General features: G+C 43.9%; 1 protein-coding gene across 2 annotated transcripts in view; it reads left to right on the plus strand.

The window, feature by feature from the left end:
* Positions 1–13,360, plus strand: part of LRRC7 (leucine rich repeat containing 7) — a 231,621-nt gene that overhangs the window by 160,975 nt on the left and 57,286 nt on the right. For both annotated transcript variants that reach the window (XM_018576885.1, XM_018576887.1), the window contains 4 exons: positions 979–1,094; positions 5,814–5,883; positions 8,078–8,177; positions 11,165–11,289. In XM_018576885.1, the coding sequence (XP_018432387.1) occupies positions 979–1,094; positions 5,814–5,883; positions 8,078–8,177; positions 11,165–11,289 (411 nt within the window). The remainder of the gene's footprint in view (positions 1–978; positions 1,095–5,813; positions 5,884–8,077; positions 8,178–11,164; positions 11,290–13,360) is intronic.

A 13,360-nucleotide genomic window follows, 5' to 3' on the forward strand; every position in this document is an offset into this window, starting at 1 on the left:
GCCGATTAGCATGTTTTTGCGCCTTTTCACGTTTTTTTAGCGTGTTTCTGCAGCTGAGACTGCTTTTTATTGGACAACTGAAAACAAGCTGAAAATGAGCCTTAAAACGATCTTACATACAGTATGAACAGAAAACACTGCAAAAACGCGCTACAAAAGAAGCGTGATAACAGCACTGAAACGCTGGCACCCTGGTTTGAATGGGGCCTTGAGGTTTTGTCCTATAGTCATTGTCTAAAGGGTTGGTGTTGGACAGCCCAAAAGGGGTGCCTTAGAGTCCTGCCTCCAAGTTCTACCTTTACTTACACCTTTTAAAGTGTTCCTTCCCCTTTCTCCATAATAAGGTGTCATCATTTATAAAGCACCAGCAGATTGTGCAGTGAATGGCAACGTGTTTGATTTGGCTTCAAATGTGGCATTTGACTGCCCATTAGGGTGAGAAACTAATACCAAGATTTTACTTAGGCAGAAGGCAAGGAAAAGCATTTTTTATCAGCTCTATGTACAGCAGTAGTCTCGGTGTTAAAGCGTAACTCCAGACACTTTTTTAGGTTTGGGTAGGGGAATAATGTCTCTCAAGTTTGTATTGCTGTCTGAGGCCTTGATGGGGAGATTTACCCTAATTTCCTGATGGGCTAAATTCCCCTCACTACCTGTCCTGATGACAATGAGCCACCGGAACAATGAGGGGAATGTACCCCATCAGGGACCACAGAGAGCAGTTAAATATGATGAAGGATTAACTCTGCTCCTCTCTATCCAAGACTTAAAAAACGTTTTGGCTGACATACTCCTAAAGTAATATGGCTTCACTGTTTGAGATGATTGCCTGTTTATTGTTGGACCGGTATCCAACTTAATCTGCATACAATTAGACAAATAAATTGGACGAAAATAGGTAAATGGTGTTTACTAATGACTTATGCGGTTAATCTGGAATAATATTGGTTACAGATATCCTCACTTTCTCATTTTTAGATTGGAAACTGCAAAAATGTCACCGTGATGTCACTGCGATCAAACAAGCTGGAATTTCTACCTGAAGAGATCGGCCAGATGACAAAGCTGAGAGTATTAAACTTAAGTGACAACAGGTATGACACGAACACTGATACATTTTTCATCAGGAGATAGTAAGCTGAACTCTAGGCAGATATAAAAGACATAAATTATACAGATCTGAAATTATTCATATGTATTTTTAATGCAAGCAGTGTAAGTACCTAAATATGACCTGGAATCAGCCTCTTGCTCTCCATGTACTGCAGGGCTGGAGTGTGAGAGGAAGAAGCAGCACAAGGAGCCGTGTGCTGGCAAGGAGCATGTGTTTGAAGTCTTAATTCACACTGTAGCAAGTCAGACCCAGGACTGTCAAGGTATTTAGGGAACCCCTTTACCAGTTTACAGTTGAGATGGGGGAGCCACTGACTGGACAGTATTAGTGAATCTTCAGGTACCCTCAAATCTACCCACTCTATTATGCACAAGCCTCACCTTCCCTGAGTGAGCCAAATCCTCCATTTGTGTCTTACACATTTCCCCTCCCAAGCATTGCAGCTCACAGTGGGTGGGTTACAGGAACAAAAACAGTGTGGTCAATCCAGAAAGCAATGGGCGGGGCTAGGTGTGGCCCGGGACTGATTGACAAGCTACAGTGGCAGTTCTGATTGCAATGTCTCATCCAATCATTTTTCATTCTACTCTAATGCAAGCAGGTAGCACATACGTGAGAGTAACAACTCTTCTCTGAATTAAGGTGCAGTGCAGCATTGTTGCCACACCATCTCAGGAAGCTGCATTAGGTGGACTTCATTGGCAGGATCAACAGGTTTTTGTAGGAATTTGCTGGAGGCTAAGAGAAAACTGCAAGTGTAGAGGCGCTTTCAGTGTAAGTTCTTTTTAATGGGAGGCCACAGTTCTGCTTTAGCTACTCAAGCTAAAAACAGAGGCTTTTGTTGCACACATATGCAAATACATATAAATCCTCCCTGCCATGTCAGAGCACCTCTGTAAAGTGCGTCCCCCTAACTCAAAAACTGAGTTCATAACTATGGAACTATAAAACAATTCTTACATTTAAGGTAGGCTGTCCAGAGGCAGCTTTCTTTTCCTTAAAGGAACCAGAAGCCCAATATAGCATAAAGACACTTGTGTGCCTGCAACAAATCCAGAAAAGTCCTCATATCTGATTGTCCACCCTTAAACCCCCTAGAGCTTATGACCTCCTGCAGCTTGCAGCCTATGCAGTTTCGTCATCAAGAGAAGAAATTTAACTATTACAAAATTAAAACAGGCAAATGATTGGTTTGTATCATATAAAGGCCCACTTAAGATTTTGCTGCATACATTTGCAAATACAAGTGAATCCACCCTGACGCGTTAAGGCACCTCTGTATAGGACAGTATAGGACAGTCCCCAAGTGAAAAACTAAACTGAGTTCCCAGCTACGGAATATCTAGAGTAGTTATTAAATTGAAAGTAGATTACCTGGAGGCAGCCGTCTCTTCCTTAAAGGAACATTCCAGAAGCCCAACATAGCTTAAGGACAGTTGTGTCTGCAACAAATCCAGCAAAAGTTCTCATATCCCATTCTCCACCCTTAAACCCCCTAACTTTTATGACTCCCACCAGCTTGCAGACTATGCACCTCCTCCTCCAAGAAAGTAATTTAGCCTTAAATGAAAACAGGCATATGATTGGGTTGTATCATGTGAGGGCCCACTCAGGTTTTTGTTGCATACATTTGCAGATACATGTGAATCCACCCTGCTATGTAAAGGCACATATGTAAAAGAGTGGTCCCTAACTCAAAAAAAGCCCCTACTTTACCCCCTCCAGTTTGCTGAGTATTCACCTTCTTCTCCAAGAGAAGTAAGTTAGCCATACACAGAGGATGGTGGCACCATCCTCGGTCATTACAAGCACTCCCGCGCGTTGAATTGGGGTTACCGGGAAGGAGTGCGGCAAGGCAACTTTATGTTTGTTCCTGTGGAGCACTGTGGTGCATTGGCTGCCATTGGGGGTGCCATTGGTGACATATGGTGCCGTAAACTCCTCATATGAAATTCTCCACCCTAGATCCCCTAATTCAGGGTTTTTGTTGCCTATATTTGCAGATACATGTGACTCTACCCTGCCGCTTCAAGGCGCATCTGTAAAAGGGTGGTCCAAGAGAAGTAATTTAGTTATACACTTGTTGAAGTTGATGGTTCCTCAAGACCAAGATCAAGGCCAAGTATGACTTTCTCCCCTGAACATTTTGGATCCTATACTGACTCAATGCAATTTCAACCCCACCTGGTCGGGCATGTTCAATGAAAAAATGTTAAATCTTCCTTTACCATAATTTTGCAGTAATAACCTAAATCAAAACTCATTGAAAATACACTTCAGTGTATCAGTAATGGTAGGAGTCATTAGCATCAAAGATGGATTTCTGTTCACATTTGCCTGTCATGTGATGTGAGAAGCCTTTTCTGTTGCACACAATGCTTCATGAGCGGAGGCTCTTACATCCATCTTATCATAATGGATACATCCTCACGGCCCACTTGTGGTGGAGAAATGAGATCGTTGCCACCTTGAAGACTCTTAATGTGGAGCATCATCTGTTAGGCAGGTATCCAGCACAAGAGGCAATCAGTTGGAGCATACGTTGCACATGTGCGCTAATTATGTTCATGCAATTAGCATTTAACAAACCAACTCAGTCTAGAGCTTAGTTTAACGAGGGATGTCAGGAATATTTTATTAACCCACAACACCTGTGTGTCATTTACTGACTGTATGCATGCCGGGATTCTATATCTTCCAGGAAAAAACACAGGCCTCCCTTTTGCCGGTAATAACATCGGAAGCCAACGTGCTTTTTAGGCAAAAGGTTGGCCAAATGGGGTAAATTCAGCACCAGGGTGGTAAATTCAGCACCAGCAGGCCTCATGGAGGACAGTGTGTTATGCCCTCAGCATGAACTGAGTTTGCTGCTTTAATTGTTCTTGTGCAGGTTAAAAATTAAACAGGCTTATGACTCGTATTATGTATGGGTCCACCCAGGCTAATAACATCTGTTGCGTAGCGTTAACGTGCATCATGTTGCTGTTGTTTGTTGTGTGTCGGCAGTAACGATGCCAACACACAGCAAACTCAAAAGGCACATGACCCTTTTTTCTACTGCACCACCAGTATGTGTGTTGTGGAGCAATGTGGTGCATTGGCCACCACTGTATAAAGTGTTGGGGGTGCCGTTGGTGACATATGGCACCGCAGTGTACCACAGTAGGACAGGTGTGTTGCAGTAATACTACAAAACACAAAAAGAATTCCCAGCACACTTGCCAGCTAGCCTGCAACAAAACAAATGACCCTGTCTAACAGTATGCGTTAAAAGCAGAGGTTTTAGTTGCACAAACCTTTGGCCAAAAATATGTAGAAGCCACATTGCCCCGTCAAGGCCCCTCTGTGAAGCGTGGTCCTAACTCTATTTATGAGTCTCCATGTTGGAGGATATTAAAGCAGTTGATAAATTAAATGCAGGTGTGCCTGGAGGTAGCCCACTCAAAAGGTGCAGGGACGCACTGGAGGCCCAGCAATACAAAATGAAGACTGAAGTTGGGTCCCCCAGTGCGTCCCCAGTAATACCTATTTTATACATCTCATGCAGGCTTATTTCCAGACAAAGAATAAACAATTTTCCTAATTATTTGGTCCCCGAAATAGTAAAAAGTTCAGAGCTGTGTTAAGGTGCCCATACACTTTACAACCCTCGCAAGACTTTTGTCCTGCAAGGGTTGTAAAGTAATTTAAAAAAACGTATGATCTGCCCATCTTGGACAGGCAGATCGCACTTGTGATCATCGCATGCCCGCCCCCCTGAGGGCTTCCGATGACTGCAATGCTGAACGGAAAGTGTGTGCGTGCGCATACCGGCCCGTTCGGCAGTTGTCTCTCGATCATGTTAAAAACCAGCCGAAAATTGTATGATTCTCGGCTGGTTTTCCAACATGCTCGAAATATAAAAGTACCTTCCATACACTGCACGATTATCGTACGATCGCGGGATTTCCCGCGATTCTCGTACGAGAATCGTGCAGTGTATGGTCACCTTTATACATAATCACATCAAAATGTATACTCATAATAAATACCACCAAAAGAAAGCTCTATCTGTCCTCAAAAAAGGGTATAAAATTTATTTCAGTACAGCGCTGCATGACGGAATAAATGTCAGTCAAAGTACTGCAGCGCTGAATACTGAAAAATGGCCTGGATGGGAAGGGGGTTTAACACCGCGGATGTCAACTGGTTAAAAAAAATTTGTAAAATTCAGAAATTGGCCCATTTTAAAGAAGAACTCCTGGAATTTTAAAAACTTACCCTTGCAGTGGGGCTACCCCTCTGCTGCAAGGGTCAGGTGCTCGTTTTGTCTAGGGGAGTCAAATAAAGCAGATATACTCACCTGGTGCTCAGTCCCGCCGGGCTGCTAGCCTCCCGCAGCCTCTTCCCCCCTGGGCTAAGGACCAATGATGTCATCACATTTAATGCAGATACATTGACTTGAATTAGATGTGAGGAGGACGCCAAGGAACATTACATAGCTGGAGTGGAGGGGGAGAGAGGTAAGTGCGGACCAAAAATCAAATGAGTATATCTGCATTATTTGACTCCCCTAGATAAAACGAGTGGGTACCCACACTGCAAGTGTACAATCTTTTTTAAATGTCTGGAGTTCTTCTTTAAGTCAGCACAAAATGTATGTAAATGAATATGATTTCTGCGTGTGTAAGTGTGCATCTGCCCTTTTTTTTTGTTCCAGGTTAAAAAATCTGCCGTTCAGCTTTACGAAACTTAAAGAGCTTGCTGCTCTGTGGCTTTCTGACAATCAGGTATTAAGATTTTATCACTCACAGATCCGCGATACATCTCCATGGTCCTATGCAGGTGCTGGCTGGTGCCACCATTGGAGGGGTGACACCAAAATGACTGACAGTCATTTTAGTGTCACCCCCTATGAAATGTCGGGCACTCGGTCAAGGACCGAGAGTCCGACAGTGTCAGGAGAGAGGAGGGGACCGGGCAGCATACCTTATCCCGCCGGGTGAACGTCCCCTCCTCTCTCTGCCGGGGTCCATCACCAAGATGGCCGCCAGCAGGCATAAAAAAGAACACAGCGTATTGCGCGATGATGTCACGGGTCCCCGGGTGACATCTTGCCTCAGGAGGCCCCTGTCAACTATCACTGTCTTTATCAGGTTAATTTAACAAGGTATCCCCAAGTATGGGCACCGATACAGATACTGGTGTCTGTACATCCCTACGTTTTGTTCTTCTCGTTTTACACTTCTCCAGGTCCAGTGAGTGTCAGGAACATCCCTCAACATTTATATCCACACAGGTAGCACAGACACCTTAATCCGATCACCATGGAATGTTCCAAGGTAGATGTTGATTGTCTAAGAACAGGATGGGAGGAGTGAAAGTTGTGGAACCCCCCCTGTTCTGGCTACAAAATCCCACCCTTGGTGTCAGTGAGTCTGCATAGGTATCAATCCTTTAATTCAGAGGTATGTTCCTGACACTAACTAGAACTGAAGAAGTGCTTTGGTGACGCTATTATTTATTATTTATATTATTATTACAGGATTTATATAGCGCTAACAGTTTACGCAGTGCTTTACAATATAGGGAAGACATTACAAACAATTAATATCACAATACAAATCAAGACAAGATGGCAAGGAGGGCCCTGCCCGTGAGGGCTTACAATCTATGAAACATCTTCAACATTACAGGGGAATGTAACCAACTACAACTAGCTATACCATGATCACCATATATGAGAACCTTCACAGATATGTTTATATATATAATTTGGGATTTTGTATGTACATTGTGAAAGCTTTATTTGCTTCTTACATATGTAGGTTCTACTTCCTGCTTAGTAGTCCACATTGGTTGTGCCAGCCATCTCCACCACAGTACTTTTTTTGCAGCCAGACACCATATGGTGTAGCTATAAACAATTCACATGGCCATTCGTCCTGTGAAACTCCATGAACGTTCCGTTCAAATGAAGGCAAATACAAATGTTCTTAGTACCCTGCCTGGACCCAAAAAAAGTCACACACTCTAATATTTCGTTGGACCACCTTTAGTTGTCATTACGGTACGCATTCGCCATGGCATTGCTTTGATAAGCTTATGCAATGTCACAACCTTTATTTCTATCGAGAGTTCCATTCATTTTTCCCCAAGATCTTGTGGTGATGATGGGAGAGTCGGCACATTGTGTTAAGTCTTCTCCAGCAAATCCTAAAGATTCTCAATGGGGTTAAGGTCTGGACTCTGTGGTGGCCAATCCATGTGTGACAATGATGTCTCATGCTCCCTGAGCCACTCTTTCACAATCTGAGCCGAATGAATCCTGGCATTGTCATCTTGGAATATGCCCGTCCAATCAGAGAATAAAAAATACATTGATGGAAAAACCTGATCATTCAGTATATTCAGGAAGGCAGCTGACCTAATTTTTTGGGCACATTTTCTGAAACTAGAGATCTAACCAGCTGAAACAACCCCAGATCATAACACTTATCCAGTGGAAGGCTCTGACCTAATTGCTTAGATAAATCCAGGTGGTGACTTTTTTTTTTTTTGCCCAGGGTATATTTTCTTTCCAAGTCGAAGAAAATATCAGAAAAATACCACATTACGACCACTAGATAGAGCTGAAGAGCATAAGAAAGAAGTATTCACTTCCCATGCTCCTCAGCTCTATCTAGTGGCCACAATGAGGTCGTTTTCTAATATTACATTCGACTTGGAAAGAAAATATACTAAAAAAGGTCTCCTCCATCCGCATGGGACCAGCGTTCACAGAGTTTCACCGGACGAATGGCTGTACGAATTGTTTATAAATACAACCTCGTGTGATATTTGCCCAGACTTTAGAAGAGATCCTAGAAGCAGCAGATTTTTTTATTTATGGCAAGAGAAAGGTACATTTTGCCCAATGTGATTTGGTATTGCTGACCTCCTTATTGTCTGCCAGATTAATTTGTGTTTAACTGTTTGTTTCAGTCCAAAGCGCTCATCCCGCTACAGACGGAGGCTCACCCCGACACAAAGCAGAGGGTATTAACCAACTACATGTTCCCCCAGCAGCCGCGTGGTGACGAGGGTGAATATTTCTGTCATTTTATGATTTAAAAAAACATTTTCTTTTCCCTTTGCTCTAATAAGTTCACATTGTAGCTAAATAAATCCCGTTACCCTAAGGAGAGCTATGGGGAAAAGCCTTAAACCCATAGTTCTCCTTTAATGAAATGCACTCAAGCATTGATCTAAGAGAATAACTAACCTTCAATTAATTCTTATCTTCTTTGTGAAGACTTCCTGTACCCGGTCAGATAAACGGTATAATGCTGTTCCACCAATGAGGGAGTTCAATGCTAAAGCATTTTGTGCTTCGGCATTGCAGCTCTGGGATTACGGGTTCAATTCCTACTAAAATGCATTTGATGTAAAAATTATTATTATTATACAAGATTTATATAGCGCCAACAGTTTGCGCAGCGCTTTACAATATAGGGAAGAGATTACAATCACAATACAATTCAAGACAAGATGGTAAGGAGGGCCCTGCCCCTGAGGGCAGTGAATATAACTTTTTTGTTTTAGCACCTAAAACGAGCACTTAACCCTTGCAGTGCAGGGTAGCCCCACTGCAAGGATTAAGAAAACATTTTCCCAGAGATCTTCATTAGGTGAGCAGCAGGATGCTTTAGAGCAGTGGTTCTCAACCTCTATAACCACATTTGTCCTTGGTCATTAAGTCGCGACCCAAGTCGCACCACACTGGAATGCATGGCATTGCGGTACTGCATGTTCCGGTACCAGCGATCAAACTGTGGGCGGGAGGTGTGTTCGGGGTGCCATTCAAATGAATTGCAACGCACCTCCTGCACCAGAACGAACAGTAGGTGCGATTGCATGGTAGTTTCAAAAAAAAAAAACACTGACAGACACACACAGACACACACAGACACAATCTCACACACTCACAGACACACACACACACATACACACCCCAAAATTATTTTTTAGGGATTCAGTGTGGGCTGCTGTGCGGTGACGAAGCTCCATCCATATGTGCATGCCTTGTACAGCTCCCTTGCACTCCCTGTAGCGGTGCCGGGAGCCAGAATGTGATGTCACTGTGGTCACAGAGAGAGTTGTAAGCAATGCACGTATGGATGGATTTCCTTCGCATGCCATACACCCAGCCCACCCCACCTCAAACAGAGACTCGGCGTCGGACAGCATATTTTGAAAGGCTACTCGGCATGAGAACTGGCAGTGCTGCGTTATGGGGGAGGCTGAGGAGCCTCACACCTAGTGCAGTGGAAGGCATGTGGCGACCCACTTTTGGGTCGCGACCCACCAGTTGAGAACCAAGGCTTTAGAGCACAGCCTCCACCCTGGCTCTTGCATACTGGGAACTGTAGCCCTAGTGACTGTGCCCCCATGTCCGGAGCACAAGTGCACATAAACTTAAGTGGCAGAAGAACCTTGCAAGGAGATATGTTTTTCTGCCTCAATATGTTTATTAAAGTGTTGCAGTAAATATATATAGAAAAGTGGATCACGTTGCTCCAATACAGCAGATTATCAGGAAAACAATAGCAACATATCAAATGCAACAACGTAGTAAATGAATAAGAGATCTTAGAGCAGGTAGGTGTCTCATCCTTGACCGTGTATCAAAAAACTCCGCAAGGAGATATGTTTTTAATGAATAAAAAATTGTAAAAGGATGTTTGATAACGGTGGCGAGCGATTCAGCTGATGGGGGCATGCGGTATGAAACTAATAATTTGAATAGTACGGGTTAGGTTCTACATAAAGTCATGAGATTTCCTCTCGGCTGTCCTTTGCCGTCACTTTCCTCAATTATATTACACAATCATGATTGTTCTGCAGAAGGATGAAGTTGCAGAACCAACATGACAGCTGCCTCTAAATTCTTTCCAGATACGTTAAACATAGTGCTGAGGTTTTTAATGTGGCACTCACCCCTGATGGCTTTTGGAACGCAGCCTAGCACGGGGCTGCGTGCACAAGAGGGAGGGAGAATATATTAATTGGCTTATTGATTTTTCCTGGACTTTCTGCTCTACTGGTGGTTTTCAAAAAAAAAAGTCTATTCAGCTTTACAATGTGTCAGTGGAATATTCTGTTCTGAAGAGAATGCGTGCTGCTTTCCATTATGCACCGCAGCAAGCGTCTATACACAGGAGCTCTGTACAAAGCATTAAAGTGGAAGTTCACGCTAGAATTACCCAATGTGCATTAAACAGCCATATAACACATGTACCTTGATGGATGCATAGCACCATGCGTGAATTCTGGCCTGCAGGTTGGCCACCTTGGTCATACAGTATACTTTACTGGTTCTATGGACAGTTGAACACCATTAAAGGAGAACTATGAGGTGAGTGCTTTTCACTCACCTCATAGTTCTAGCCGACCTGTGACAATTAAACTGTCACAGGTCGGCTCAGTAGATCGGGAAGTGAGCGAACACATACCGGCGTTCGCTCTCTTCTCGATCCTGTCACTGCAGAGAGCCGTGACAGGGGAGTGACTGGATTCCCCCCTCCCCTGTCTGATCCTCCAGCGCTGACTGGCGGAACGGACGGGGGAGGGGGCGGGTACAGCTGGCTATGCCTCTAGATAGGCAGAGCCAGCTGTCAATCACGCAGCTGGGTGGATCCAGACATAATTGTCGGGATCCGTTTCAGCTGCGGCGTCTCAGTATACCGCGAGCTGTAGCTTGCGGTATACTGAGCTTAGAGTGACGGGAGGACGCTAGTTTGTGTCCTCCCGTTACCCTTAGGAGAACTATGGGGAAAAGCCCTAACCCCTTTAAGAAACAGAGTTGGCGAAAATTGTAATCTTCAGCTAAGGAGTAAACATATGTCTTAGTAAGCTATAAACTCTAATAGTGTGAAAGGATTGGGGGGGAGGGGATTTTTCTATTTTAGAAATCTTATCTGTATTTGCAGTGTGACAGAAGACATGTGAAGAAAATATGTTTTTGACAGCAGTGAATACGTTGACCATTGGGCTACATGTGTAAGTGACAGTGTGGCTGGTACATTTCAGATTTCCAGTCGGATAGTGATAGCTTTAACCCCGCGCTCTGGGAGGAGCAGCGCCAGCAAAGGATGACGGTGGCGTTCGAGTTTGAGGACAAGAAGGAGGAGGAAGAGGGCCCAGGAAAAGTCAAGGTTGGTACAATGTTAACTTGCTAATGAAGAATCCATTTCTGCTACCGAACCTGAGTTATGCCTTTGCAAACACTCGTTAATGGGGATCTGCACCGTATTTTTAGATTGTGTGTGTGTGAAATATTTCCTGTTAGCAAGCAAGGAATCCCAGCTAAATTGGTCTTAATTGTTCTTAAATTTTGCCATGCATGCATTCATAAAGTATGTAGGTGTCTTGAAATAGTATGTTTCTCCACCTTACCGTTATAACTTTATTTTGGTCTTTCTTCTATTTTAATACAATACTTTATTTAAACCATTCTTTATTGTGCAAATACATATTTAGCACAAGGTGCTTCCATAGTACGATGTTTGCCTACAGTGCCTTGACTTTCTAGTAAGAATGCCCAGCACTCGATCTGCACTTGCTGACATGCTGCAGAGCGAGGATCCAGGTGCTCATGTTGACTGGGTTATGGGCGGCCAAGGTTCATTGATGCACGTGGGGAGCGAAGGCTGGCCTGTATAGTCTGATCCAATAGAATAGCTACTGTAGCCTAAATTGCTGAAAAAGTTTATGCTGGTTCTGATAGAAAGGTCTCTAGTCACACAGAGCATCGCAGTTTGTTGTGTATGAGGCTGCCTAGCCTCACAACTGGGCAGGGTGCCCATGATGACCCGTGTCCACCGGCAAGATTGCCTACAGTGGGCACATGAGCATCAGAACTGAACCACAGAGCAATGGAAGAAGGTGGTCTGGTCTGATGAATCATATTTTCTTTTACATCATGTGGATGGCGGGTGCGCGTGTGTCGCTTACCTGGGGAAGAGATGGCACCAGGATACACTATGTGAAGAAGGCAAGCGGGTGGAGGCATTGTTATGCGTTGGCAACTGGGATTCTGGGATTTTGATAAGTAAAGTATCACCGACCTAAACATTGTTGCTGACCAAGTACAACCCTTCATGAAAACATTATTCCCTGATGGCAGTAGCCTCTTTCAGCAGGATTATGCTCCCTGCCACAGTACAAAAATGGTTCACTAAGGATTTGAGGAACACAGCAATGAGTTTGAGGCATTGATTTGGGCTTCAAATTTTCCAGATCTCAATCCAATCCAGCATCTGTGGTATGTGCTGGAAAAATAATTCTGATCCATTGACGCCCCACCTCACACCCTACGGGACCTAAAGGATCTGCTACTAATGGCTGGGAGGCAGATACCACAGCATACCTTCAGAGGTCTAGTGGAGTCCATGCCTCGACAAGTCAAGGCTGTTTTGGGGGACCTACTCAATATTAGGCAGGTGATCATAAGGTTATGGTTGATCAGTGTGTGTGTATATGTATATATACTGTAAATATACACAAAGTAGGTATAGAGGCATTCAAGGGTCTTGCAGTGGAAATAAGTCAAAGCAACAGTATTTCTTTTCAGTGTTTTGATGGAGCTTAGTCCATCCTTATCTTATTGATGAAGAAGGACTGAGCTCTGTTGAAACATCGACATTGTAATAACGCTGTAGGCTGTTGATCCAGGGAATATTCAATTGTCTTAGGGAATCAGAAAAGAACTTCTTCCCTGTTGGAGCAAAGTGGACCATGCCTTATACGGGTTTATTGCCTTCCTCTGGATTAACTGTAGGGCAACATTGCTCAACCTACTGACTGTCAGTCACGGCATCCTTTTAAAGTATGCATAATCTCAAGGCTCTCTAGTCTAAGTCCCCCCTTCTAATCAGGAGCACCCCTTCACATCAGAGTCCCCCTCATTCACATCAGAAGCCATCTTCACATCCAGGATCCCCATCTTTCACATCAGGATCCCCTCCGCCTTCACAACACAGTCCCAGCTTCCCTTCAAAAGTCCTCTTTTACATCAGGAGCCCCCTCTTCACATCAGAAGCCCTCTCTTCACAACAGGAGCCCCCCTTCTTCACATCAGTCTTCCCTTTACATCAGAGGCACGATGCTATGCAAACATTTTGAGGCACTCCTGAGGAAGCCAGAAGACACCTCATTGTGCTGCAGCACCTGGTTGAGAGAGGCTGGTTTATGGTTCTGAGGATGCTTGTCTTTAATTTATTTCTT

Source organism: Nanorana parkeri, unplaced genomic scaffold (assembly GCF_000935625.1).
Source record: "Nanorana parkeri isolate BGI_ZX_2015 unplaced genomic scaffold, ASM93562v1 scaffold79, whole genome shotgun sequence".
Lineage (NCBI taxonomy): Eukaryota > Metazoa > Chordata > Amphibia > Anura > Dicroglossidae > Nanorana > Nanorana parkeri.